This window comes from Suncus etruscus, chromosome 6 (genome assembly GCF_024139225.1).
Source record: "Suncus etruscus isolate mSunEtr1 chromosome 6, mSunEtr1.pri.cur, whole genome shotgun sequence".
Taxonomy (NCBI): domain Eukaryota; kingdom Metazoa; phylum Chordata; class Mammalia; order Eulipotyphla; family Soricidae; genus Suncus; species Suncus etruscus.
In genome coordinates, this window is record NC_064853.1 from 46,063,533 (window position 1) to 46,089,599 (window position 26,067).

General features: G+C 49.8%; 1 protein-coding gene across 1 annotated transcript; it reads right to left on the reverse strand.

The window, feature by feature from the left end:
- Positions 1–1,979: 1,979 nt before the first annotated feature.
- SERINC2 (serine incorporator 2) lies at positions 1,980–23,106 on the reverse strand. Its single transcript, XM_049774835.1, has 10 exons — positions 22,983–23,106; positions 11,647–11,808; positions 10,881–11,068; positions 10,244–10,323; positions 9,821–9,958; positions 6,982–7,151; positions 6,484–6,574; positions 5,900–6,032; positions 3,478–3,690; positions 1,980–2,366 (listed from the first exon to the last, which is right to left on the reverse strand). The coding sequence occupies exons 1-10, from the start codon at positions 23,019–23,021 to the stop codon at positions 2,231–2,233; spliced, it is 1,350 nt and encodes a 449-aa protein (XP_049630792.1). The 5' UTR covers positions 23,022–23,106; the 3' UTR covers positions 1,980–2,230.
- Between the last annotated feature and the right edge of the window lie 2,961 nt (positions 23,107–26,067).

The window sequence follows — 26,067 nt, forward strand, 5'->3', positions numbered from 1 at the left end:
AACTGTAAGGAATTAATTCAAATTGACAGGAGTTTACAGGGGTTTTTCCTCATATAATAGGTAGGAGCTGGGAGTCAGGCACCATAGGCTGATACACAGCTCAAAGGAAGCCTCCACACCCCATTTTAGCACATGGAAGGGAACAAGTTGCCTCATTATCCCAAGAAGGTTGCTGCAGCTCCAGGCATGTTTACATTAAAATAGGAAAGGAAGAGCAGGAATAGGGCTTTGAAAAGAAAAGTTCCTAAAATTCCCTTCTGGATCCCTTAACTACAATGTTGGGGGGCAGGCACTTCTTTCTCAGGGAAGCTGCCAAGTAACTGAGGGCTTTTCCAGTCTTCATGATGGAGGCAGGAAAGAAGGGCACAGAGTCTGCCACAAGAAAACACTCCAGTTACAGTTTACAGAACAGCTTTTGCATTTCCAGTTAGCAGGTGACCCAGATGCAGACAGAACTGGAACTGAGCCCTTCTCCACACAAGGTCTACCCAGATATTCTTTCCACTACCAAAGCCACTCTCCTCCCTCCACCCCCCTTAAAAGTGGTAGAGGCAGCTACTGCCACCACACCCACGCTGACCACAGAGCATCAGGTGTCCAGATAAAGGTGAGAGGGGTTGGGGCCTCACTCCCAGTTCATCAGTGAGGCTTCAGCCTGGCAGATACTCTGACTAAAAGAGCCAGTGCCCATGCTAAGGATTCGTAAAGGGAGAAACTAATGGAAGATGGCACAGTACAAGTAAACTCTCAGGATGGGGTTAAAGATGGCTGCACCCTGACAAAGGCTGGGGCAGTGTCACTCTCTTCTGGCTGGGCAAGACTTTGTAAGCTCCAACCAGTCTGTCTGGACCAGCCCACAGAGGGGCTGGGAAAGGATTCCAGCAGCAGTGGGCACAATCTCTCTTCCCTCCATCAGACATTCATGCCCTCCTAATATCTTCTGTTGTAAGGTGGGGCTGGTTTCTATCTTTGGAGGCCACCCCAGCCGAGCTCAGATGCTACTCCAGCTCTGTGCTCCTGGTGGTCCTCGGGGACCATGCAGTGTGTACACTACATGAGCCGTCTGACCTCCCTCCCATCCCATAAAGCTTTTTGGTCTTCTGATTCCTTTTGGGTTGAAGCAAGCACTCCAGTAGGGGGGTGTATTATTTTAGGAACACCCCACTTCCACTTTGAACTGCACTAGTCTGTGTGTGTGTGCAAGTCTTTAGTTGTGGGTGAATGTTGGGAAGATGATCTCTCTCTGTGTACTGTCCAATCCCTCCCACCTTCCCCTGATTTTAGCATAGCACACACAGCAATGCAAGTGAAACCTGGAGCAGAAAATAAAGAGTTCCTGCTGCAGAGTCCCAGACACCGACTGAGAGTGGATATGAAGAAACTGAGAGAGGAGATGGAGGTGGGGGGAGGTGAGGATAGAAGGAAGGGAAGGTGGGTGCTTGTGGCAGGGCAGCAGGAAACAGTGGACGGGCAACTCCAGTACTTGGCGGGCAACTCCAGCACTTGGCAGGCAGCGGGCCCCGTCTCCACCTGCTTTCTGCTTCCTGGCCAGGAGGGAGTGTAGGAATTGAGGAGAGCAGGTGGGGAGGGGGTGCATGCCCTTCTCAGGGGTACAACCTGCCCAGCCAGAACCTGAGGCTCCATCTGCCAGTGCTTGGGGGCTTCAGGTTGGCTCCCTACTCCCAACACACCAGGTCTGCACTCCTGCCTGGCCCAGAACTCTAGAGAGCAGCAGGGCTGCAGAAATAGGAGTGCCCAGGTCCACACACACACACACACAAACACTCATACACACACATACTCACACAGCTTGTTAGAAGGGGGGACTAGGGATTGTGGTGTTTCTCTCCCCAAGGCAATGTAACTGTGGGGATGGGGTCACTGATGTGGGAAGGTGCACGCACTGGCTGGTTTATTGGGCAGTCTTAGAGACTCAGCAAGGCATGGGGGGTCTGGGGAGGGTGTCAGCTATGCTCGGGCCTCAGTGCTGGGTGCTCTTTTCTGAGCTGTTTGGAATCTTTCTTTCAGGATCCTCTCCTGAGAAGAGGGGCCCTTTCCTTAGGAGGGCAAGTATGGGTCATCGGGCAAGGGGAGGAAAAAATAGCCCTGTGATGTGGGGGCATCAGAAGAGCGAGGCCTGGGCTTAGCCGTTAGGCATCTCACTCCCAAAGGCACTAAGAGAGAGGCCCGCCTAGGCAGGACCTCAGCAGCTGGTGTGCAGGTCAGGGGCTCAGCTGAAGTCTCGTTGTGGCAGGAGGAGCGGAGCCACCAGCGTCCACAGGTAGAGCAGCAGCCCAGCCCAGCTGGCGCAGACCTTCACCCACACGGCTGTCCATGTGCTGATCATCTTCCGGGCCTCTCCAGGTCTGCAACACAGCACCCCCAAGAACCTGGTGTCAGCTCTGCTCTTGTTGGCTTTAATCCCTGTTCTGATACTTTTCTTTGTGGAGGAGGATTTGTTAGGTCACATTCAGCAGTGCTCAGGGATCATTCCTGACAGAGCTTGGGTACTATATGTGGTGCAGGGTAGTAAAATGGGGATCTGCTGTGTGCAGAGCAAGCATCTTAACCACTATATAGTTAAGATCCCCTATTTCTGTTGTGATTTTTTGCCCTTGGCCATAGCTACTAACCTTGTTCCACAGACTTGTCCCTGATACCAACTCTAATCTAAATCAGGGGCTTCATACTGTAGAGTCCATCTTGCCCAGTCTACTTGTAACTATAGTTGACTATACTGAACCTTGAGGGACGTGAGTGAAGGGAGCAGAGTACTGTGAACTGAGTTCTTATCCTGCCCTGGGACCTCAGTCTTATCCTCGCAATCTGACCTTATCCCTCAAGTTCTATGCCACTGATCTCAATTCTTGCTTATTTTGAGCGTGTTCCTCCTAATGAGCCAAGAATGCTGTGCTGCTATGACCTCAGTTCTCACCCCTGACCCTGTGTCCTCTATCCTGACCCCTGTCCTTCTTATTCTGGCCCTTAACCTCATTACTCTAGTCCTGCTCAATCATCCCCTCGCTCAGTCTTACCCAAATGACCAGATCTGTGTTTTCATGTGGCCCCTATTGGTTTTTGTTTGTTTATTTGGGCCTTACCTGGCCATGCTCAGGGATTATTCCTGACTCTGCACTCAAGGTCACCCCTAGTGGACCATTTCATCCATTCAATCATGGATGATTGAATCTAGGTTAGCAGCATGTAAGCATGCAAATATCCTACTCACTGTACTATCACTACAGCCTCACTGAGCTCCATATTCTGATTCCTCTAACCAGAGACTCCAAACCTGACCCCATGATCCCAGTGTCTACTGTCTTCAGTCCTTAGTGAAGCTGGGCAGGCCCAGGCTGGGATGCTGGGGTGGGGTGGGGTGGGGCAGACTCCAGGGAGTGTCCCAGAGCTACACCCTCAGCTTAAGCCTTGAGCAGGCCTAGGGGAACCAGGAAGGGCTGGGCCGAGGCTGTACCACACCTGTACCAGTTGGTGAATGTCATCATGACATGCAGTGAGGCGAACAGCAGGCAGCAGTGGAAGAAGGAGTAACTGTAGGAGACGCAGTCCTGCTCATTGTCGAAGGTCCGTCCCTCACTCACCACCATCTGCTGCTGTTGCTGCTGTGTCACCTGCATACATTCCTCAGTCTGCATCAGGCTGTTCACCTGTGGGTGATCTGAGGAGCGCAAACTGTGGGGAGAGGGGACAGGACTGTCAGGGCCAGTGTTGTGGGCTCTTGAGCCAGAGCATGGTCATCACAGCAATGGGCACATGGTCCCAGAGTCCCAGACTCTGTGGTGTGGTGTGTGGGGGAGTTGGGTCACATCTAGTGGTGCTCAGCTTACTCCTGGCTCTGCACTCAGATCATCCCTGGAGGTGTTTAAGGGACTATGTGTGGTGCCAAGGATTAAACCTGGACCAGCCATATACAAAGCAAGAACCCTAACTGCTGTACTATTGTTCAGGCCTGATACTAAGTTATTTCTTTGGGGAGGGCCATACCTGGTGATGCTCAGGGGTTACTCCTGGCTCTGCACTTAGGAATAATTCCTGGATGTACATGGGGGTCCTTATGGGATGCCAGGGATTGAACCTGGGTCAGCTGGCTACAAGGCAAGTGCTTTATCCATTGTACTATCACTCTGATTTCTAACAAACTGTTTTGATTCTCTGTGTGTGACCTTTACCTCTCTGAGCCTTGATTCCTTCTCTGTAAATTGGGAGGTAGTGGCACCAACTTTCTGGAGTGCTGGAGTGTTAGTAGACTAAGGTATAAAATAGTGACACTCATCAGTGCCCCAGAGTTCACTGCCTTCTCCAATGACCACACACCATACTCATTAGTCATGCTACTGTCTTTAACCAGAGACTCCAAACCTAACCCCATGATCCCAGTCTCTACTCTCTTCAGTCCTTGGTGAAGCTGGGCAGGCTCAAGCTGGGATGCTGGGTTGGGGTGGGGTGCTAATAAGGCTAATTTGCCAACAGGCTATTTTCCCTCCAATAGTCTTAGGTAAACAGATTTACCAATTTAATACCTTTCTTTCATATTTATAATAAAAAGTAATTTCAACAATAATTGTCATGCCTTTTATTTTAGAATGATGCCTTGATGCTTTTAATATCTGTAATAATTTGTGACACAAATACAATATTGGAATTCCAAGTTATGCTGGTTTGTTTGTTTGTTTGTTTTTTGGTGGGGGGCTGAAGAGAGAGTACACTAGCCAGGTGTAGATTTTTATTCAGCCAACTTTGGTTCAAACCTGAGTCTCCATTTGGTTCTCTAACTACCACTGAGCACAAAGCCAGGAGTAGTTCCTGAGCACCGGAGACAGGTACAGAGAGAGTCACAAAAAACAATGCCGGGCTGCATAGAATAATGCCAGGAGCCTGAAAGAGCCCTGTGAACTATGACATGCCATCCTGCACACTGAAAGCCACCATTTGCAAATCTCAGCTATCTGAGATTTCCCAACACTTCCCTGGCACCTCTGCTTACCAATTTCTAACTTTAAGCTTTTTCTGTCTCTCAAACTCTTCAACAATCCAGTGTGATAGGTATCTTAAGCCTTATCTTATAGATAAGAAAACTGAGGCATGTGTGGTAGATATCATAAGCCTTGTTTTACAGATAAGAAAACTGAGGCATAGAAATATTAAGTGGATCGGCCAAGATCACACTAGCCGAATAATGTAGATGTTGGCTCAGAGTCCACACTGATCAGCACTGGCCTCTCCTTTCGGAGCTGGGGCTGGAAACCAGGGTCAGATGCCCATCAAGCAAGCTCCCAACCATGAGCTACAGCCCCACTTCTTAGGATGCCTTTTCACTTTTTTACTTATTTATGGCAGGGGATAAGGGGACTCTTGGGGGCCACACCCAGCTGTGTTCAGGGCTTCTTTCTGGCTTTGTGCTCAGGGATCACTCCTGGTGGTGCTCAGGGAATCAAACCCAGATCTGCCAAGTGCAAGGAAAGGCCTTACACACTGTATTATCTCTCAGGTCCTACATAACTCTTTTTTAAAAACTGCTCCATGGCCTAGAATACATGCTGTCCTGTCTCCAGTGAGAGTGTGGGGTCAAAGCCACTTTGGGCTTGGGATGTGGTGACCCTCCTGTCACTGCAAGAAGAACAAAACTCAGAAAGGTAAAGCCATGGTTCCAAAGTCACTACCCACTAGTCCCAGTTTCCCTCCTTTCCTGGCCCAGCTGCCATGACAGAGACAGGCACTTAGCAGCTGAGGGCATAGGAAAGGAAGGCAGAGCCAGTCCACCTCTGCTGCTCATCACACAGGGCCTACAGGGACTGAATATGCAGCTTGCGAGGCAGCTGCAGTCAGAACCTCTGGCTCCCCTGTCTCCCTTCACTTACAAATCCTAGCCCACTGCCCATACCTGATAAAGATGGTGCACAGGATGAAGACAATGAGCCCCACAATGCTCGGTGCATCCCACCAATGTGTCTCATAACCTTCGGGAACTGTCCCATTGCTGAAGCGGGTCAACAGGTGGGGGTTGCATTCCTGGTCTGGGGACAGAAACAGGGTCAGGCTAGGTCTGAGGACAGGCAAAGAGCCAGCCCCAGAGAAGGACAGACAGACACAAGCCATGGAAAGCAAGTCATGGACAAAGTCCAGAGAAGCAGCTTCTTCAAGAGGTAGGTCCCAGGGCCAGAGAGATAGCATGGAGGTAAGGCATTTGTCTTTCATTCAGAAGGACAGTGGTTTGAATCCCGGTATCCTATATGGTCCCCTGTGTCTGCCAGGGGCGATTTCCGGGCATAGAGTCAGAAGTAACACCTGAGCGCTGCCGGGTGTGACCCAAAAACCAAAAACCAAAAATAAAAAAGAGGTAGGTCCCACTTTTTCTTAGAGCTAAATCTCAACTGGAGCTGAGACAGAGCGTCTCTGTCACCTTTGAAGGTCCTAGCCACCCACAGGACAGCAGATAGCCCTGACCCCAGACAGGGCTATACTCACCGGGAACATTGGACAGCGCCAACCAGGTAACAAACATGGTATAGAGTGTGATGACCGAGGCCTGCAGTAGACCCGAGTTGGGTTGGGCATCCTGGCGAGAGCAAAGTCCATCAGCAGTGCCCGAGGGATGCCCCCCAGCTACTCACCCCAATGCAGGTACCTCAGAAACTGCTGCACCCTCAGAGCCAGTGCACCCACCTCTTCTAGGAGAATACCATGCATTCTCCCTTCTGCCCTCTTGTATCAGGTGACTTCTTGCCCAGGAGAATGTCCTGGAGGCCACATCTGCTCACACTGAGGTGAGGGCTGGCCCACCTGCATCTGTCCACCATGCCCATCCCTGTTGCCCTGCACAAGCCACAGTTACTGTCTGTATGTGACCTGACCACCCCCTCTCAAGGCCCCCAGAAGCCACTGTTACCCCACACCCAATCAAGGCAGTCAGGACTCCAGTTCCTCATAGTTCCATATGCCACAGGCCAGGGCAGGCAGGCTTACCTGGACCTTCGGCAGGACAGCGACAATGGAAACGCAGACGCAGAAGGTGAGGTTGAGGCTGATGAAGACCTTACCTTCGTGGCAGGCCCCAGGATGGGTGTAGTAGGTGAACATCAGTGCCACAGCGACAAGAGATAGGGTATAGAAAAGGAGGGTGAAGAAGAAGAGGCCTGGGTAGAAGGGACAGCAAGCAGGGGGTAAGAAAGCACTGAGACCCCTTCACTTCCAGGAGCTTGTCAGAGAGTCCCCATCTAAGAATCTGCCTCTTCATCTCAGGAATGACAAAAATCTCCTCAGTCACCTCACCATGGCATCTCTGAGCTTGGCCCCAGCCTGCTCTGACACTCCTACCTGCACACATAGTGGGGACTAGGGAGGTGAAGAGGGCTGAAGCAAATGCTTTGGAAGCCCAGGTTTCCTGAGCACCAAGCCAGAAATGACCCAGGGCACTGCTAGTGTGGCCTAAAAACTAAACAAACAAACAAACAAACAAACCTGGGGCTGGGGAGATAATATAGGGCCCAGCTGGAGGTGTCTAAGCACCAAGGTGACCCAGGCGGAAGTCTTCTGCAGCAGCAATTCCGCTGAAACTAGCACTGAATCCCCAGCCCAGTTGGCAGAGTATGGCTGGGAGTGACCCCAGAATCACTTGAGAGGCAAAATCAAACCAAACCAAAAAGCCTTAAAAGAACTCAGATAGGGGCCAGAGAGATAGCACAGTGGTAGGGCATTTGCCTTGCACACAGCCGATCTAGGACAGACAGTGGTTCAAATCCTGGCATCCCATATGCCCACCCTCACCCTCTGTGCCTGTCAGAAGCTATTTCTTTTTTATTTTTTCTTTCCTTCTTTTTCTTTTTCTTTTCTTTTCTTTTTTTCTCTTTTGTTTTTGTTTTTGTTTTTGTTTTTGGGCCACTCCCGGCGGTGCTCAGGGGTTACTCCTGGCTGTCTGCTCAGAAATAGCTCCTGGCAGGCACGGGGGACCATATGGGACACCGGGATTCGAACCAACCACCTTTGGTCCTGGATTGGCTGCTTGCAAGACAAACACTGCTGTGCTATCTCTCTGGGCCTTTTTTTTGTCTTTGTTTTTGGGTCATGCCCAGTGGCGCTCAGGGATTTATTCCTGGTTCTGCACTCAGAAATTACTCCTGGCAGGCACAGGGGACCATATAGGATGCTGGAATTCGAGCCACCATGTGTCCTGAATCAGCAGCATGCAAGGCAAATGCTTTATGGCTGTGCTATCTGTCCGGCCCCCAGGAGTGTGTTCTGAACGCAGAGCCAGGAGCAAACCCTGAGTGCTGCTGGGTGTGACCCAAAAATCAAAAACCAAAAAAAAAGAGGGAAAAAAAAACCCTCAAATACAGTAACTTTAGTAATTTCTAAAGTGAAAGAGGAGCCAAAGAGATCGGGTATTTGCCTTGAGCAACTACAATTGCCATTATCTTGTTTTAAATCCCCACACCACAGATGGCCTCTTAATTATATATATTTTGGGGGAGTTGGTTTTGGGGCCCACCTGGTAACGCTTAGGGGTTACTCCTGGCTATGTGCTCAGAAATTGCTCCTGGCTTGGGGGACATATGGGATACTGAGGATCCAGCTGAGGTTTATCTTTGATCAGCACATGCAAGGCAAATGCCCTACCACTGCACCACCGCTCCAGCCCCACATATGGCCTCTTGAGCACTGTGAGGGATCACACCTGGGCACAGAGGGAGGGAAGGAAGGAAGGAAGGAAGGGAGGGAGGGAGGGAGGGAGGAAGGAAGGGAGGGAGGGAGGGAGGAAGGAAGGGAGGAAGGAAGGAAGGAAGGAAGGAAGGAAGGAAGGAAGGAAGGAAGGAAGGAAGGAAGGAAGGAAGGAAGGAAGAAGGGAAGGAAGAAAAGGAAGGAAGGGAGGGAAGGAGGGAGGGAGGGAGGGAAAGGAAGGGAGGAAGGGAGGAGGGAGGAAGGAAGGAAGGGAGGGAGAGAAGGAAGGAAGGAGAGGGAGGGAATGAAGGAAGGGAGGGAGGGAGAGGGAGGTAGGGAGGGAGGGAGGGAGGGAGGGGAGGGAAGGAAGGAGGGAGGGAGGGAGGGAGGAAGGGAGGGGAGGGAGGGAGGAAGGGAGGGAGGGAGGGAGGGAGGAAGGGAGGGAGGAAGGGAGGGAGGGAGGGAGGGAGGGAGAGAGGTAGGGAGGGAGGGAAAGAGGGAGGGAGGGAGGGAGGGAGGAAGGAAGGAAGGGAGGAAGAAAGGAAGGAAGGAAGGAAGGAAGGAAGGAAGGAAGGGAGGAAGAGAGGAAGGGAGGGAGGGAGGGAAAGAGGGAGGGAGGGAGGGAGGAAGGAAGGGAGGAAGAAAGGAAGGAAGGAAGGAAGGAAGGAAGGGAGGGAGGAAGGAAGGGAGGGAGGAAGGAAGGAAGGAAGGGAGGGAGGGAGGAAGGAAGGAAGGGAGGAAGGAAGGAAGGAAGGAAGGGAGGGAGGAAGGAAGGGAGGAAGGAAGGGAGGGAGGGAGGGAGCGAGGGAGGGAGGGAGGAGGAAGGGAGGGGGAGGGAGGGAGGGAGAGACGGAGCAGGCAGTGACTCAACAGAGACCATCCCTTGCATGTGTAAGACCCTGGGTCAATTCCAGCACCATGGAAAAAGCATGAGTTTCCATTCTAAGGAAGCATCGCTGGGGTTTAAAGTCAGGGCTAGCTGTGTGTGACCCACTCTGCAGGACGCAGACTTGCCAGAAGCTGTCCTACCCCTACATGACCTGCCTCCACCTAGCTCTGATGCTCTCTTTTCAGGGTCCCTCCTGTGGCACCCACCACTCCACTCCTGAGCTGTCCAGGGAGACTGGAAGCTGCAGACAACACTGACCTGCGTACCAGGCACGCGAGTCGCACTCCTCGGCCTTGCTCAGCCACCTCTGGTTCCAGCAGTGTGCAAAATCGATAAACAGCAGCAGCTGGATGAGGATGAAGATGAAGGAGCCCACGACACCACAGTAGAACCAGACTGGGGGTGAGGGTTAGGACACAAAGGTGGTGCAGCCTGAGAGCCAGGTCCATGCAGTGCTCAGAAGTGCACTCACACTAGTTTATTCTTTCACTGAGAAGCAAAGCCTTAATGATGGCAGGGTATGGTGGGCTAGGTCCTCACACACCTGCAGGAGTGCTTCTCCAGTGGTGTGTGCCAGGGCTTGAGCCAGGCCCACCAAAGCTCTTCCCACAAAGAGCCTGACTCCCTCAAGGCCCCTCCTCCCTCACAGACCCCACTCCCTCCCTCTTTGAAACCTCTTACTGTCAGTGAAGGAGCCATCAGGGATGTAGAAGGCACCCACAGTGAGGGATACGAAGATCAGAAACTTAAAGAACCAAAACCTGGGGTGAGGGTGGAGAGGGACAGATTAGAGTCAGAACCAGGCCTGGCCTCCAGAGGACAGATAAAATGAAGAGGGGGACGGGTCTTTCTGGGGGCCTGAAGTCTGACAAGCCCTAGACAAAGCACTGAGGGCACCAGAAAAGATCAAAGAATGCTGAGGATAGAGTTCTGGGTTCAGGCTCCAAATGGTACCAAGGTATGGCCTGAGGCATGTTTCTACACTTTCGTTTGCTTGTTCGTTTTGGGGAGCTACATCCAACAGTAAGTTTAGGGATTACTCCTGGCTTTGCACTCAGGAATCATTCCCAGTGAACTCAGGGGACCATATGAGAGGGGATTGAATTTGGGTTGGCCACTGTAAGGCAAACACCAGCTATACATACTATCTCTCTGGCTCCTGCTGCACTTTCTGAGCTATTTTTGCTCCTCTGAGAAATGAGAATAACCAAACGGGATGTCTTGTTTTGCCTCCTGGATCCAGGGATTCCAGGATCTGATTGAGGCAGAGCAGGGGAAACCTTTAAGGGAGATTCAGGGGTGGTACCCCGTTTCTTACCCATTCTGAATTGCAGCCCTAGGGTCACGGCTGCTGCGCACGCAGATCATGAGCAGGGAAAACAAGAAGAAAAAGGCTGCCATAGCGAAGCACATGCGGTAGACAGCACGATGGCCAAGCAGAGAGCCACAGTCGATGTGGCCCTGTGTGACGATGGTGGTCTCAGACCCCTCACATACCCAGGGCAGCTGTGGAGACAGATGTAGCTTGAAGTCCCCTGCACCATATCCACCCCTGCCAAGGCTAGCCAGGAGGGTTTTATACCTACAAGCCAACCCCCTCACTCCGGGCTCCATGCCTATACTTCTGCTTCAGCTGAAGTCCAGGGAGGGAATCCCAAGTTCCTTCTGTACAGCAGCCTTCCAAAGGCAAAGGTGGGCTGGACCCAGATTGGGAGGCAGTTGCTGGGTTTCTCAAAGTGTCCCCCATAAAGTGTCCTAAGGTTCTTGGAGGAAGCCCTTCTGAGGACCCTCTCTTCTGCAGAACTATCCTCTAAGAAGCTACATTTCCAGTAAATTCCCCAAGGGATTTCTGCCCCCCCCCCCACACACACACACGCATGTCTGTGAGGACATGACAGGAGGCCTTAGAAGCCCCATACTAGGTTTTAGCTTAAAAGGAGAAACTGGTCCTCACCCCTTTGTTCATGGGTGCCAGAATGCTCCTGACTGCCATTTTCCCATTAATTAGGTTCCCTGGCTTGGAGGGGGCTGAACCATCACAGGACCAGGTGTTGAGGTGCCCGCCCTGCTCCCCCCACACTCACCTTGTACAGTTTACTCTCCACCCCTGGCAGGAGCATTATGGTGCACACCAGCACCCCCAGGAAGAGAAAGACCGTGAAGAGGAGGCGGCTCACGGTGGAGGTGGCGCTGGAGGGGCAGCAGCTGCACAGCATGCAAGGGGCTGAGCCGCAGAGGCAGGAGGCCTGTGGGAGAGGAGAGCAGCAAAATCATGCACCGAGCACACTGCACCCCTCACCTGCTCTGTTCAAACCTCCAGCTCCCTCCCGACCTCTTCCCCTGAGACTGCCATATTTGATGTCCAGACTACAAGGGAGTGGGAGGAATCAAGTCTGCAAGGTGGAAAACACCCTACTTATTTACTTAGCGGGACATAGTATGGTTGGAAAACACACACACACACACACACACACACACACACACACACACACACACACACGACACAGGACCAGAGCGATAGCATAGTGGGTAGGGCATTTGCCTTGCATTAAGGATGACCCAGGTTCAATCCCTGGCATCCCATATAATCCCCCATGCCTGCCAGGAGTGATTTATGAGTGCAGAGCCAGGAGTAATACCTGAATGCTGCTGGGTGTGACTCAAAAACCATATAATATATAATAACCGTATAATATAACCATATATGACCGTAATATATAAAAGATGATATGTTCTATATACTGTATGTAATAGTATATATTATTTTGTGTATATATCACATGTCACATATACACACAGAAATGTAGAGACCAGGTAAGCCTTGCACATGGCTGACCCAGGTTTTATCCCTGAGCTCAGGTTTCATCCCGAGACCTGAGTTTAATACTCAGCATCCCATATCACCCAAGCCTGCTAGGAGTGATTCCTGACAGTAGAGCCAAGAGTAAGCCCTGAAGACCACTGGGTGTGGCCCAAACACACACACTTAAAAAAAAAATCCAGAAGCCCAGCTCTGTCCCTGATTTGCTGTATGAATTTCTTATTCAACCTCTCAGCCTCTCTGAACTGCAATTTCCTCTCCTGTAAGTGGGAATCACAACTGTACCTACTACTCACAGCAGTAGTAAGATGAAATTGGATGCGGGGGTTATAATTCAGGGGTAAAGCACATGCCTTGCCTGCCTGAGAACTGGGTTCAATCCCTGGTGCCACTATTTTTTGGGGGTGGTGGGTCACACACGGCGGTGCTCAGGGGTTATTCCTAGCTGTGCGCTTAGAAATCACTCCTGGCAGGCTCGGGGGGGACCATATGGAATGCTGGGAATCAAACCCAGGTCCATCCTGGGTCCCCCACGTGCAAGGCAAACACCCTACCGCTGTGCTATCTCTCTGGCCCTGTGGTGCCACTTTGGTTTTGGTGCCACAAAACAAAGAATGAAATTGAAAAGTTACATTGTAAATTCCCTCCAACTGGTTTTCCTTCCCTGTTCAACTTTCCTCTGCAGGATTCACATATCTGACAGGATTTATAGTGCACTTAGGTTTGCCTGCCACTCGGCTCCAGCATGTAAGAGCCAACAAGGTAGGATTGTTCTACTGAGAAATTTGGGAACTATCTGAAGAAACATCAGCTGTTGGACACACACCAGACAAATGATGGGGGCAGCAAACAGCGAATGTTTGCCCAACATCTGTCCCAAAGCGGGCCTTTTTCCACCAGGCTCTTCTGACAAGTATCAGCCCTTCCCTTCCTTCCCCAGGGCTGTTTCAGATCCTTTGAGGCCTTGTAATGCCAAATCTTTTATAACTGGCACCCTGTCTTGGGGAGCCTTTGCAGAAAGAAGCCTACAGCTGTCTATGTCTGTTAAACTGTTTATCCTCTCCCAGTCTTTGACATTTAAGTGTTCAAGAGCCTAGAGAGCATGAAGGACTCAGCTCCGCCCTCCTGGAGCTTCCCCAGACTGATAGGACACTCAGTGACCTATCAGAGGTCACCTATGTGCTGTCACTAGAGACTGGCTTCATTTAGACTGAGGCAGAGGCCTCCTCCCCAAAGATGTCTCACTGAAGCTGAGAGTTAAAGGAAGAGGCAGTTGTCAGAACAAGAGGAGGAGAGGTGAGGCCAGGGAGATAGTTCAACAGACTGAGCAGACTTTGTATGCAGGAATTCTAACTTACATTCCCAGCCCTGCACGGTTCCCTGAGCACCACAAGGAAAGACCCCCTGGGTTTCTCCAAGAGAATGTAAGCCAGGATGGGTAGAAACAGCCTTATCACGAAAGATCAACTTTGGGGCTCAGGAGATAACTCGATGGGCCAAGTATATGCTTTGCAGGTAGGAGGAGGCCTGGATCCAATCCCTAACACTGCAGGGTCCCTTGAGCACCTGTGGCAAACAGTGAGCTGAAAGCAGTTCCTAAGCACCTCTGGGTGTGGCCCTCCCCTACCTCTCCTCGAACAAAGGGAAAAATAAATAAATAAATAAAATCTCAGCTGATCTCTACCTGCTCCTCTGAGACCTCAGAACTGATTGCAATTTCAGAATTGATTACAAGGCATACATGGTGCTGGAGGAGCCATCACCTTCTGCTCTGTCCCCCCCTGCTCCCTCAAATGGAAAATGTCCCCTGAAAATGTTCCTTTTTACCTATTTACAAAGCTTAATGCAAGGAGGCTAAAGAAAAGCTTATAAATTGATTTTAAAAAATTTATTTTGGGGCCCGGAGAGATAGCACAGCGGCATTTGCCTTGCAAGCAGCCGATCCAGGACCAAAGGTGGTTGGTTCGAATCCCAGTGTCCCATATGGTTCCCCGTGCCTGCCAGGAGCTATTTCTGAGCAGATAGCCAGGAGTAACCCCTGAGCATGACCAGGTGTGGCCCCAAAACCAAAAAAAGAAAGAAAGAAAGAAAGAAAGAAAGAAAGAAAGAAGAAAGAAAGAAAGAAAGAAAGAAAGAAAGAAAGAAAGAAAGAAAGAAAGAAAGAAAGAAAGGAAAGAAAGAAAGAAAGAAAGAAAGAAAGAAAGAAAGAAAGAAAGAAAGAAAGAAAGAAAGAAAGAAAGAAAGAAAGAAAGAAAGAAAGAAAGAAAGAAAGAAAGAAAGAAAGAAAGAAAGAAAGAAAGAAAGAAAGAAAGAAAGAAAGAAAGAAAGAAAGAAAGAAAGAAAGAAAGAAAGAAAGAAAGAAAGAAAGAAAAGAAAAGAAATAATGAAGTTTTATCACTAACTGACAAGTCAGAAAGTTAAATCTGGGAAAAGAAGCTTTAAATAAAAGTGAATTAAGGGCCCGGAGAGATAGCACAGTGGCGTTTGCCTTACAAGCAGCCAATCCAGGACCAAAGGTGGTTGGTTTGAATCCCGGTGTCCCATATGGTCCCCCGTGCCTGCCAGGAGCTATTTCTGAGCAGACAGCCAGCAATGATCCCTGAGCACCTCCGGGTGTGGCTCAAAACAAACAAACAAAAATTTTTTTTATTTTGGTTTTTGGGTCACATCCAGCTATGCTCTTTGCTCAGGGGTCATCCTGGCAATGCTCAGGGGACCATATAGAATGCCAGGGATCAAAACCAGGCCGGCCGTGTGCAAGGCAAATGCCCTACCCAACGTGCTATCGCTCAGGACCAAGAAACTCTTCCTTAAAGTCCAAACCCCTGCAGTGTGTGTATCCATCAGCAACTCATCTACATCTTTCAGATGCCATCCCCCAGCTCTGTAAGGTTTGAGTGCCTCTTGGTGGTGAGGAGATAAGCAAATGCCTATTATTCAAGGCAAACCATCAAGAGCTTATCAGACAAAAGCATGTTTTAAGTCCAATTTTATGGGCAAGGAAACCGAGATCGGAGAAGTTAAGACTCTTTTCAGAGACCAGAGCAATAGTGAGGAGGGAGCTTGCCTTGGTCCACCCAGGTTTGATCCTCAGCATTCTATATGGTACCCAGCACTGCCAGGAATGATTCCTAAGTACAAAGCCAGGTGTAACCCCGGAGCCATTTCTGAATGTGGCCTACCATCCCCCTCACCCCTGCAAAAAAAAAAAAAAAGAAACAATTGCAGAAGTCACACAAGAAATGATGAAATGTAAGTAATTAGTTTAGCACTGCAATGAGCACCTTACATTGAACTCACTGACAGTATGCAATTTGCTATTAATCACCACTACCACCATGATGTCATGTACAAATGGGAAAGCTGAGACTCAGAAGTGTCGAGGCTAAGAGCATAGGAAAGTTTGCTGAGAGCTAGCTTGGTATGTCTGCTCAAGGACCCTCTAACTCAAGAATAACAGTTTCATTTTACTGTAAAACACTACTCATAATTTACTCACACCAGAGAAAATCAAATGAGGCCATAAGCTCTGACCTTGGTACCCAAGTTCCTGGATCAACGCCTGTCTGTAATTTGTAATTTGAGACAAATAACTGAGACCTAAGAAAAGCTGCTGCTCAGTCTGGGAGCTGAGTCTTTTCATTTGCTGATTCCTGGAAATGAAAATGTAAATATCCCTGATATCTGACCCTTTCCAGAGCCTGTGAAGCCAGAGACAGGGAGAAGAAAGACCAGCATACTGCTCCTGACCTGCTCCTGAGTGTCCCTGAACTTGTACTTTATTCTGCTTTGGCCCCTCCTCTAAGAGATGGGGAGCAGCTGACAGAACTTCCTAGGGCCACATCAGCCTATGGGAGTAGAATATGTGTATATGTGGACATACACAAGCTCACTTTAATTATTGACAATAGGAAAATGATGGGGGTAAACTAAGGAATAACTAAAGTTATTATTAACTAATAACTAGAGCTAATAACTAATAACTCAAAACTAAAGACCATCAAGATGCTCATGGGATCTTCTTCCAGGAATCATGTTGCGTCAGTGGACTACTGTGTAGACTTAGAGTGCCACTGTGTAGACTCAAGAGACAACTTTGTAGATACACTTACATAGGACTGGGGGTGAGGCTCAAGTGGCAACACACATGCCTTACATGTGTGAGGTGCTGGGTTTCATCCCTAAGACTTCATGCCCCTTTCCAAAAAGCCCCAAACAATAACAAAATAAAAATAATGATAAAGTGGGTTCTTTTTGTTTGTTTGTTTTTGGTTTTGAGTCACACCCAGCAGCGCTCAGGGGCTACTCCTGGCTCTACGCTCAGAAATAGCTCGGGAGACCATATGGGATGCTGGGATTCGAACCACTGTCCTTCTGCATGCAAGGCAAACACTCTGCCTCCATGCTATCTCTCTGGCCCCCAAAGTGGGTACTTTTATTTATTTATTTTTGGTTTAAAGAACACATCCAGCAATGTTCAGGGCTTCCTTTTACCTCTTTGCTCAAGAAATATTCCTAGCAGCACTCAGCCCTAAGTGGTGCCAGGGATGGAACCCAGGTCTGCAATATGCAAGGCAAACGCCTTTCCCTGTGCTATCTTTTCAACCACTAAGTGGTACTTTTTTTTTTTTTAAGTTTTTGGGTCACATCTGACAATGCTCAGGGGTCACTCCTGAATATGCATTCAGGAATTACTCCTGGCAGAAATAGGGGGATCATAAGAGATGCAGGGATTGAATCCAAATTGGCAATATACAAGGCAAAACCCTACCCATCATATTATCGCTCTGGTTTTGTTGGTTGATTCTGTTTGTTTTCTGGACCACATCTGCCAGTACTCAAAGGTAACTCCTAGCTCAGTGCTCTTGGAAGAGCTTGAGGCACTATGCAGTGCCAGGAACAAACACAGACCTCAATTCAGAACATGTATTTAGTCCTTTGAGCCATCTCTTTAGACTTCACATTTTAGGTTTTAAGAATTTACTAGAATTTCAAGAAATTGAAAATTACCTAAATGTTCAACCACAGGGAATAACAATAGCCCCATTACTTCATGGAATGTTACAGAGGGCAAGAAAGATGCAAGTCACAAGGCTGAGAAGCAACATGCTGTGGCGCAGTATGGAGGGCCACAGCAAAGCATGCACCATGCTGTTCTGAGTACAACACATGTGCACTCAGGGGAAACACCATAGTTAGCTTGGATTGGAAAATTAAAAAATTAAGTTTCTTTTTTTTTTTTTTTTTTTTGGTTTTTGGGCCACACCCGTCGGTGCTCAGGGGTTACTCCTGGCTGTCTGCTCAGAAATAGCTCCTGGCAGGCACGGGGGACCATATGGGACACTGGGATTTGAACCAACCACCTCTGGTCCTGGATCGGCTGCTTGCAAGGCAAACGCCGCTGTGCTATCTCTCCAGGCCCCCAAAAAATTAAGTTTCTTAGTTTAGAGGTCAGAGAGATAGTTCAAGGGCTGGAACACATGATTGGCATGCAGCAGTCCTGAATTTGATGTCCAGCTTGGCCCCCTGTGTATCACTGAGTGTGACCAGTTACTGCTTGGTCAGAGTAGCATCACATCACTGGGTTCAAGCATTGAACCTATGGGGCTACAGCTGTGCCATAAGTGATCCCCAATGATCTCCTCTGAACTAATTGGGAAGCATCCTTTCAAATGAAACATAGAAAGTTGTTTTGTTGAAAATAAACTGGCCTTCCCTGTTGAAATACTATTCTAATAACCTGAAAGCATACACTCAAGAAGATATCTGTGTCCATATTCACAGAGGCCTTACTCACAATAGACAAAGGAGACAGGAACCCAAGTGACCTTCGACAGATGAACAGAAGCTAAAATGTGGTATAGGACTGGAGAGATAGTACAACAGGTAAGATGCTTGCCCTGCACATGGCTGACCTGGGTTTGAACCCCAGCATCCCAGATGGTCTCCCAAGCATTGCCAGGTATGATCCCAAAAAGAAACAAAAAATAAAAAGAAAAGTTGCATAAACAAACAGCCTCAAAGAAAAATGAGGTCTCAAATATTCATTAAAATGCATAAACCTATATAACATTCTGCTAAGTAAAATAAAGATGGATGTGACATCATCAAGGGGGAGTTGTTATAGAAAAACAGGTAGGATGTTTGCCTTGCATGTAGCCAACCCGGATTCTATTACTGGCACCACATATTGTCAGTCATTCATCGAGCCACAGGTCTCTGAGCACAGAGCCAGAGCCAGAAATAAACTCTTAGTACAGGCAGGTGCAGCAAAAAAAAAAAAAAAAAAAAGGGTGGGGTAATAGATGTAACAAAGGAACAAATATAGAAGAATATAAAATGATTCTACTCATAGAGACAAAGCAGAAAATGATAGTTCCTGGGAGGAATAGAAGAGAGGGTGGAAGGGAGAAATAGGAATGAGGGTAAGGAGTTTTAGTTTTAATTTGGGAAGAAGAAAAGTTCTGGAGATGGCTGCACAGCAATGTGAACGTATTTAATGCCATGGAACTGAAATGGTTACAATGGGTTAGCTTAGGTCAAGTTTAGAACCTTGGAAAACTGAGAAGATAGGGAGTTTTTGTTCTTCGTTTTTGCTTTTGGGCCACACCTAGCTGAGTTCAGAGTTTATCCAGAAATTACTCCTGGTGGGGCTCAGGAGAAACGAGAGAAAAAATGGAGATAGAGTCACAAGCATTCAGGACTTCAGCCTATAAGAACCATCAGATTCTCCATTTCGAAAAAATCACAGAATGGAGGTCAGATCAAGGGGTGTGCAATCTATGATATAGGGAGAGAGACTCTGGTCCACAATAGCCAGAGACCAAAATCAAGGGGAGAAGTGATTCTAGAATTCTCACTGTGTGCTACTTCAAAGCATGCTCTCTGACAATACCTCTTATTTGGGATTGATCTCATTTTCACACTAAAAAAGGTGATTCCTATTTTTAATATATAGAACACGCTTCCTAAAATAAATGATAAGCTTCTTGAAGGCTAAAAACAAAAGTTAAAAATGGATACTAGGAGAGATAGCACAGCGGCGTATGCCTTGTAAGCAGCCGATCCAGGACCAAAGGTGGTTGGTTCGAATCCCGGTGTCCCATATGGTCCCCCGTGCCTGCCAGGAGCTATTTCTGAGCAGACAGCCAGGAGTAACCCCTGAGCACTGCCGGGTGTGGCCCCAAAAACAAAAAAAAAAAAAAAAACAAAAAACAAAAAAATGGGTACTAAAGGGGCTGGAGCGATAGTACAGTGATAGGGTGTTTGCCTTGTGAGCAGCGGACCCAGGTTCAATGTCAGGCACCCCATATGGTTCCTAAGTGCTTCCTTGAGTGGGTCCTGAGAAAAGTCACACCCAGGAGTGATCCCTAAGCACTCCTGGGTGAGGGTCAAACACAAACACACACACACACACACACACACACACACTAAACTGACTGAGCCAACTCAGGACAGGAGAAACCCAGGAGATGAGTTAGCCACAGCACTTCAATGTTCACCCACTGTGGCCATTCTCTAAGAGCTCTGGTCCTGGCTGTGCCACTTACAGGGCATCAGGGCCTGACAAAGTTCTCCATTCAATGAGACTGTGTCCTCTGCTTTCAGGAGGGGCTCCTGAGTGGACAGGATGCTCCAGTCTAAGAACTTGGCTCTGCCCACCTCACTTCTCCCCCTCTGTGGGCTCCTGAGACTTCAGGACTCACCATTCTGAGTTATTCCAAAGCAGCTGCTGCCAGCCAGCTTTCTCTATACACATTGGGTGTGCAGCACATCTTGCCATGGTCTCCCTATCACAACCCAGGAGAAGGGAGACATCACTATCCAGGGGTAAGCAGCTTAGAAGAGGCAGACCCTGTTGGGACTCGCTCCATGGCGTTCCCCACTCCCTAGGAGCAGAAGTTGCTCCCTGAGTATTCCATCTCCTGTGGGCACCATGCGCACGTGATTATGGCTGAAAAGGTATAAATAAAAGCCTCTCCTACCTCTCCAATGACCCCAAATGCCTCTCCTAAAGGTACTGGAAACCCCTGATTAGAACAAATCTCCACCAAAATGTATGGTCTAGTGACCCCAGTCCTGCACCTCACACTATGGAGAATCTCACCAGCCTCCTCTCTGAGATTTGCAAAGAATACAAGATACCCTGGAGATGAGTGTCATACAGGGCATGAGGACCCCTGGACATCTCTGAGCCTATCTAGAGTCACAGAAAATGGAAGCCAGGTGACTATACTGCTATAGTTACACTGCAGGGACTGTAGGAGATCACTACAATGGTACAGGGCACTCAGCAGAATGGTGCTAGATGCCAAAGCCCCAATAGGAGGCTGTTGAAAATAAAGGGCCCTTGCAGTTCCAGAGCAACTGAAAGGAGACATCCCTCAGGCACTCAGGATATAAAGTGGGAGGGTGTGAGAGGCGGACTGGATCAGAAATCAGATTTGTGGAAGAACTGGGCCACACCTAGCAGTGTCCAAGGCTTATTCCTGACTCTGTGTTCAGGAACCTTATGCAATGCTGAGATTAGAACTGGGGGCTGGTTGCATGCAAGGCAAGAGCACCTGCGCTATCTCTCCAGCTCCAGATTTTACTTTTATGTATATTTTGTCTGTGGTGCCAGAAATCAAACCCAGGGCTTCACACATGCCAGACAAGGGCTTAATGGTTGAGCTCTGTAGTGTAAAGTCTCAGCATGGAATCATATTTTACTTCTCACTCTCTGCTCAAATCCCCATCCTTTCACAGTGTACCCTCAGGCAAGTCATGTCACTTCTCTGGGTCACAGTTTCCTTCGTGGCAGCCTGGGTTTTTGAGCAGGTCTGTTGGGAGTTTGCTAGTCTCGGAGGCAGGATTTTATGACTCAGAAACCTACACTTGGCTCCAGAGAAAACTCTCCACCCTCCTTTCCAGGCTGATAATATCATAGATTCCACTTTGAGCACTCACCAAAGGCCAGGAACTGGACTGGGCACTTTTTAATATTCCTACCAGAGGCATAAGGGTGGCAGATGGGGAGACACAAGGCACAGGGATTGGCAGTTCTCTCACAAACTCCACACCAGCCCAGAGGAAATTCTGGCCCACTCCTATGATGCTCACCTCCTTCAAGTCCCACACACCACAGGAAGTCAGTCCTTCCAGGCCAGAGACACAGGCAGAAACTTGAAGGGATAGAGCCCAAGTGCCCCCACACTGTGTGTGTGTGTGTGTGTGTGTGTGTGTGTGTATCTCTATCTCTCTGTCGGTGTCTGTCTCTCTGCCTCTGTCTCTGTCTCTGTCTCTCTCTCTCTCTCTTTCACACACACACACACACACACACACACACACACACACACACACACACATACACACACACCACTTTAGGGATGGAAAACAGAGACCCACAGAGAACAAAAGATCTATCCAGGGCCTTACTGTACAGCCTCTGTACATACTTTCTCAGAAAATGTATGTGGAGCAAGACTCCAGCCCCCCAGCTCCCCACCCCTGCGCCCCCATTCTACACACACAAATCTGGGACAAAGGAAAGCGAGTCTGAGACTCAAGCAGCCACGGAGCCCCCCTTCCTCAGGCGCCTCTTTGTGTGGGGCAGGGGGGGAGGGGCTGCCTGAATGAACCTCAGATTTAATGAGGGGAAGAGGGAAAGGAAAGGGGGCTGGGAGAAAGGGAAAAGAGAAGGGGCCTCACATAGGGGTCTGACTAATGCTCCTCCCCTAAGTTGGCTGCAGCCCCAAAAGTCAGTCTGGCTGCCCTCCTGAGGCTGGGTACCCCATCACCCCATCACCCCCACCTCCCTCAATGCCTGGGTCTTCCAACCTAGAGTTTCACCAGGTGGGCCTGGGTCAGGCAACCTCAATGTCAAGGTGGCTTCGAAATTCAAATAGGAACCCCCCACCCCCATGTTCTGCTCGAGAGTCCAGAAGGGAAGCGTCTGGAGCTCTTTGGGGGGTCCTGCCAGGGTCTGCGTGAGCCAGGGAAACGCAAAGACAAGGACCAGAAAACAGGCTGGACAGAGAACAAGAGACGGAAGACGGAGAATGGCAATGACAGACGGAGAGGGCGCCGAGACAAAGGAGCGGGCGAACAGACAGAAATCAGACAGACAGACTAACAGACACCAGACAGATGCGAACAGATGGGGGAGCCAGCTGGGCGCATAGGCGGACGCAGACCAACCTGGAGGGGCACAGACAATCCAGGCCCTACAAAGAGACGGGGAGGTAGAGGCGCACCCTCAGGACATCTCCAAGTTGGGCGCGATGAAGGGAATCGTGGGGCCCATGTCACCCCCGGATCTTTCTCCCCAAGTCCTCCCAGAGGGGCGCTGCCCAGGGCACCCCGTCCACCCTCCCACCCCGTCTGGGATGGTGACCCCGGCCCCGCACCAGCTGTCCGGCGAGCTGGGCAGGGATGGATGAATAGGTAAGTGGGAGTGGGGGGGACGCGGAAAAGGGGGTCCGTGAGGGGTGCAAGGCGAAGAGAGACAAGTTTAGAGGAAGGAGACGGAGGAAACTATTTGGAGGAAGAAGAACAAAAGTGAGCGAGCGGCGCGGGGAGGAGCTGGCGACGCGGGGCGGGCGCGGACGCGGGACTCACGCAGCTGAGCAGGGAACAGGCTCCCAGGCAGGCCCCCATGGTGGTGGCTGGGCCGCGGGGCGCGGGGTGCAGGCCGAGGGGCGCGGGATCCCGTCGTCGGACTCGGGGTGCCCGGCCCCTGGCCCGCCCCCCGACTTGCCCCCGCTCCGCCCCGGCCCCGCCCAGGCCCCGCCCACACCTGCCAAGGTGTCACTTGTCATGTTCCGGCCGCGCTCGGGGCTTCCTGGGGACTCACCTGGGAGGACAGGTGCACGGGGCGGGACCTATCGAGGAAGTGGGGCTCCAAGGCCGCGGGACCCGTGGCCCTGCTTGGGCCCCGGGTTCGTGCCCTCGTGCAAGGGGAGGGTTTGGAAATCGAGGAGCAGGGCCAGGAGTTCGAATCCCAGCGAGGCCGAAATGTGACCTCACAACACACCCTCGCTCCCCCCTCGGCGGCGGAGAGCAGAAGCAACGTGCCCTGGATGCTTTGCTCTTGGGGTAGAGCCTCCTACGGATGCACAGGTGTTGGAAGATGAATGTCTGGACAAAGAAAGGAACGAGCCACCTCGCCTCTCCCAGCCTGCTTCCCCATCTGTAAATGGGGCTGTTATAACACAGAGGAGATGTCTTACCATGTATGAGCTCTATTTTGTTTTTCCACCTCTTCAGACTACTGACAGCTCTCGTGGGTCGCAGGCACCCATCACTGCCCAGAGATAACCCAAATCCCCGCCTCTGCTAAAGTGGTCAAAGGGGTGCGTGGGTCCCATCCAGGCAGACCGCCCAGCACAGCAGGTAGGAGGGAGAGGCCCAGAAACGGACTCTGTAATTACTCTCCAGCTCTCTCCCCACTCAACCCTAGACAGGATAATGTTAGGGAAGGGAATCTGGGGGCCCTGCAGGTAGCCCTCAGGCCAAAGGTGCAGCCTGACTGGCTCTCTGGGCGCCAGTAATTGTGCCAGGGCTGTTCCCTCCTCCGCGCTTTTACCCATCTGCTGCCCTCCCCTGCAAGTTCTTCCTCATTCCCCTCAATCCTTTGAAGCCATGGGCTCATCCTATGTCTACTGGGGGCACGGAACAACCACTTTTGCCCTCAAAAGCATTGTGGTCCTCATTAAGAAGGAATATTCCAGTATGTCCCAACATTGTGAGCCTCCAGAATGGCCTCCCCAGTATCTCTGTACCACAAAGCTTGGACTAGGGAGGCTGGAGCAGTGGCACAGCCATGCGGCTGACCTAGGACAGACCCTGGTTCGATCAACTCAGCGTCCCATATGGTCCCCCAAGCCAAGAGCGATTTCTGAGCACATAGCCAGGAGTAATCCCTGAGCGTCATCGGGTGTGCCCCTGCCCAAAAAAAAGCTTGGGCAAGAATGACATTTACTCCTGTGGTCCCATTCAGCCCATGGTGACCCTAAAGAGCAGATAAATTCTCCAGCCCACTCCAATATGCAAATGAGAAAACAAAGTCATCAAAATAAAGGTGTTAGGCCATAGAGATAGTACTATGGGTAAGAATTTTGCCTTGCACAGACCAATCTGGGTTCAATCCCTGGCATCCCATATGGTCCCCTGAGACCCTCCAGGAATAATTCCTATGTGCAGGGCTAGGAGTAATCCCTGAACATTGCTAGGTGTGTCCTCTCCCCCTACCAAAAAAAAAAAAAAAAAAAAAAGAAAAAGAAAAAGAAATAAATTAGGAGCCAAGAAGATGGCTCTAAGAACTGGAGTGTGTGCTTTGCATGTGGAAGGCCAGGGTTCCATCCATGGTACCACATAGTCCTTAAGCACTGAGCCAGGCATAGCTCCCAAGCACCAGCAAGTGTAGTCCCAAAACAATAACAAAAAGTAGCATGCATTATGGACTCAGGTGAGCTGAGTGCAGATAAACATGGTGGTTGATATTGGGAGTTTTTTGTTTTGTTTTTCCTCAGGGGTTATTCCTGGCTATTCACTTAGAAATTGCTCCTGACTTGGAAGAGCATATGGGACACCAGGAAATTGAGCCACGGTTCATCCTAGGCTAGCGCACAAGGCAGATGCCTTATACCCTGTGCCACCGCTCCAGCCCCTGATATTGTTATTTAAGACCAAACAGCTCAGAACAGAGCTAAACTCTGGGTTTGACCTTGACTTCAAGACCTCAGAGCTGACTGACATCTCACTGTCTGTCTTGGAGATTAGGGGAGCAGAGGTGGCAATGTCCAGTTCATCTCTTTTTCTGCCCAATAAACATCTAGTCTGTCCCTCATTGGAGACTTTTAAAGAACTTTAAAAGTCACCCAAAGACTGGCTAACCTCTCTCTTGACACAACAAGAGCTGGGCAGGAAATGCTGGGTAAGTGAACACATGTAGCTGTAGAGATAGTACAGTGAGTAGAGCACTTGTTTCACACTTGGCTGACCCAGTTCCAATTCCCAGGATCCCATATGATCTTCTCATTCCCACCAGGAGTGATCCCTGAGTACAGAGCCAGGATTAAGCCCTGAGTGCCTCTGGGTATAGCCAAAAACCAAAAAATAAAATAAAATTATGGGCCCAGAGAGATAGCACAGCGGTGCTTGCCTTGCAGGCAGCCGATCCAGGACCAAAGGTGGTTGGTTCGAATCCCGGTGTCCCATATGGTCCCCCGTGCCTGCCAGGAGCTATTTCTGAGCAGACAGCCAGGAGTAACCCCTGAGCACCGCCGGGTGTGGCCCAAAAACCAAAAATAAATAAATAAATAAAATAAAATTTCATTACTATCCATACTTACACAAACCTAATTTTCTCATTTTTCCCTAATAGTCTGACCCCTAAAAAAAATCCTATGGGGTCTTCTAACAGGATTGTCCCTGGAACACCACCAAGCTATTTGAAGTCATCCTAGATGCCCACCCCAGCCTGGGACCAAATTCTCCATTCTACAACCCCTCCATTGTCCATGATCTGATCCAGTAGAAAGTACCTGAGACTTGTTCCACTCTGCTGTACTGGGGATGAGAGGAATGGAGGGGAAGGGGAAGGAAGATTTTGGTCTCCATCACTCCCCTAAAAGTTAAGGTGTTATCTCACTTGATCTCCTAGAGCCATGGTGAGCCACCCCAAAAGCCTTCCTGGAACAGT

What these genes read in the sequence shown, in the direction of transcription:
- SERINC2 (XM_049774835.1), bottom strand. Translation starts at nt 23,021, where the DNA reads ATGGGGGCCTGCCTGGGAGCCTGTTCCCTGCTCAGCTGC. An exon ending in CTGTCCTGCCGAAGGTCCAG is followed by an intron (nt 6,575 to 6,981) that starts GTAAGCCTGCCT and finishes TGCTCTCGCCAG; the next exon opens with GATGCCCAACCCAACTCGGG. An exon ending in CTGTGCACCATCTTTATCAG is followed by an intron (nt 3,691 to 5,899) that starts GTATGGGCAGTG and finishes CTCTCCCCACAG; the next exon opens with TTTGCGCTCCTCAGATCACC.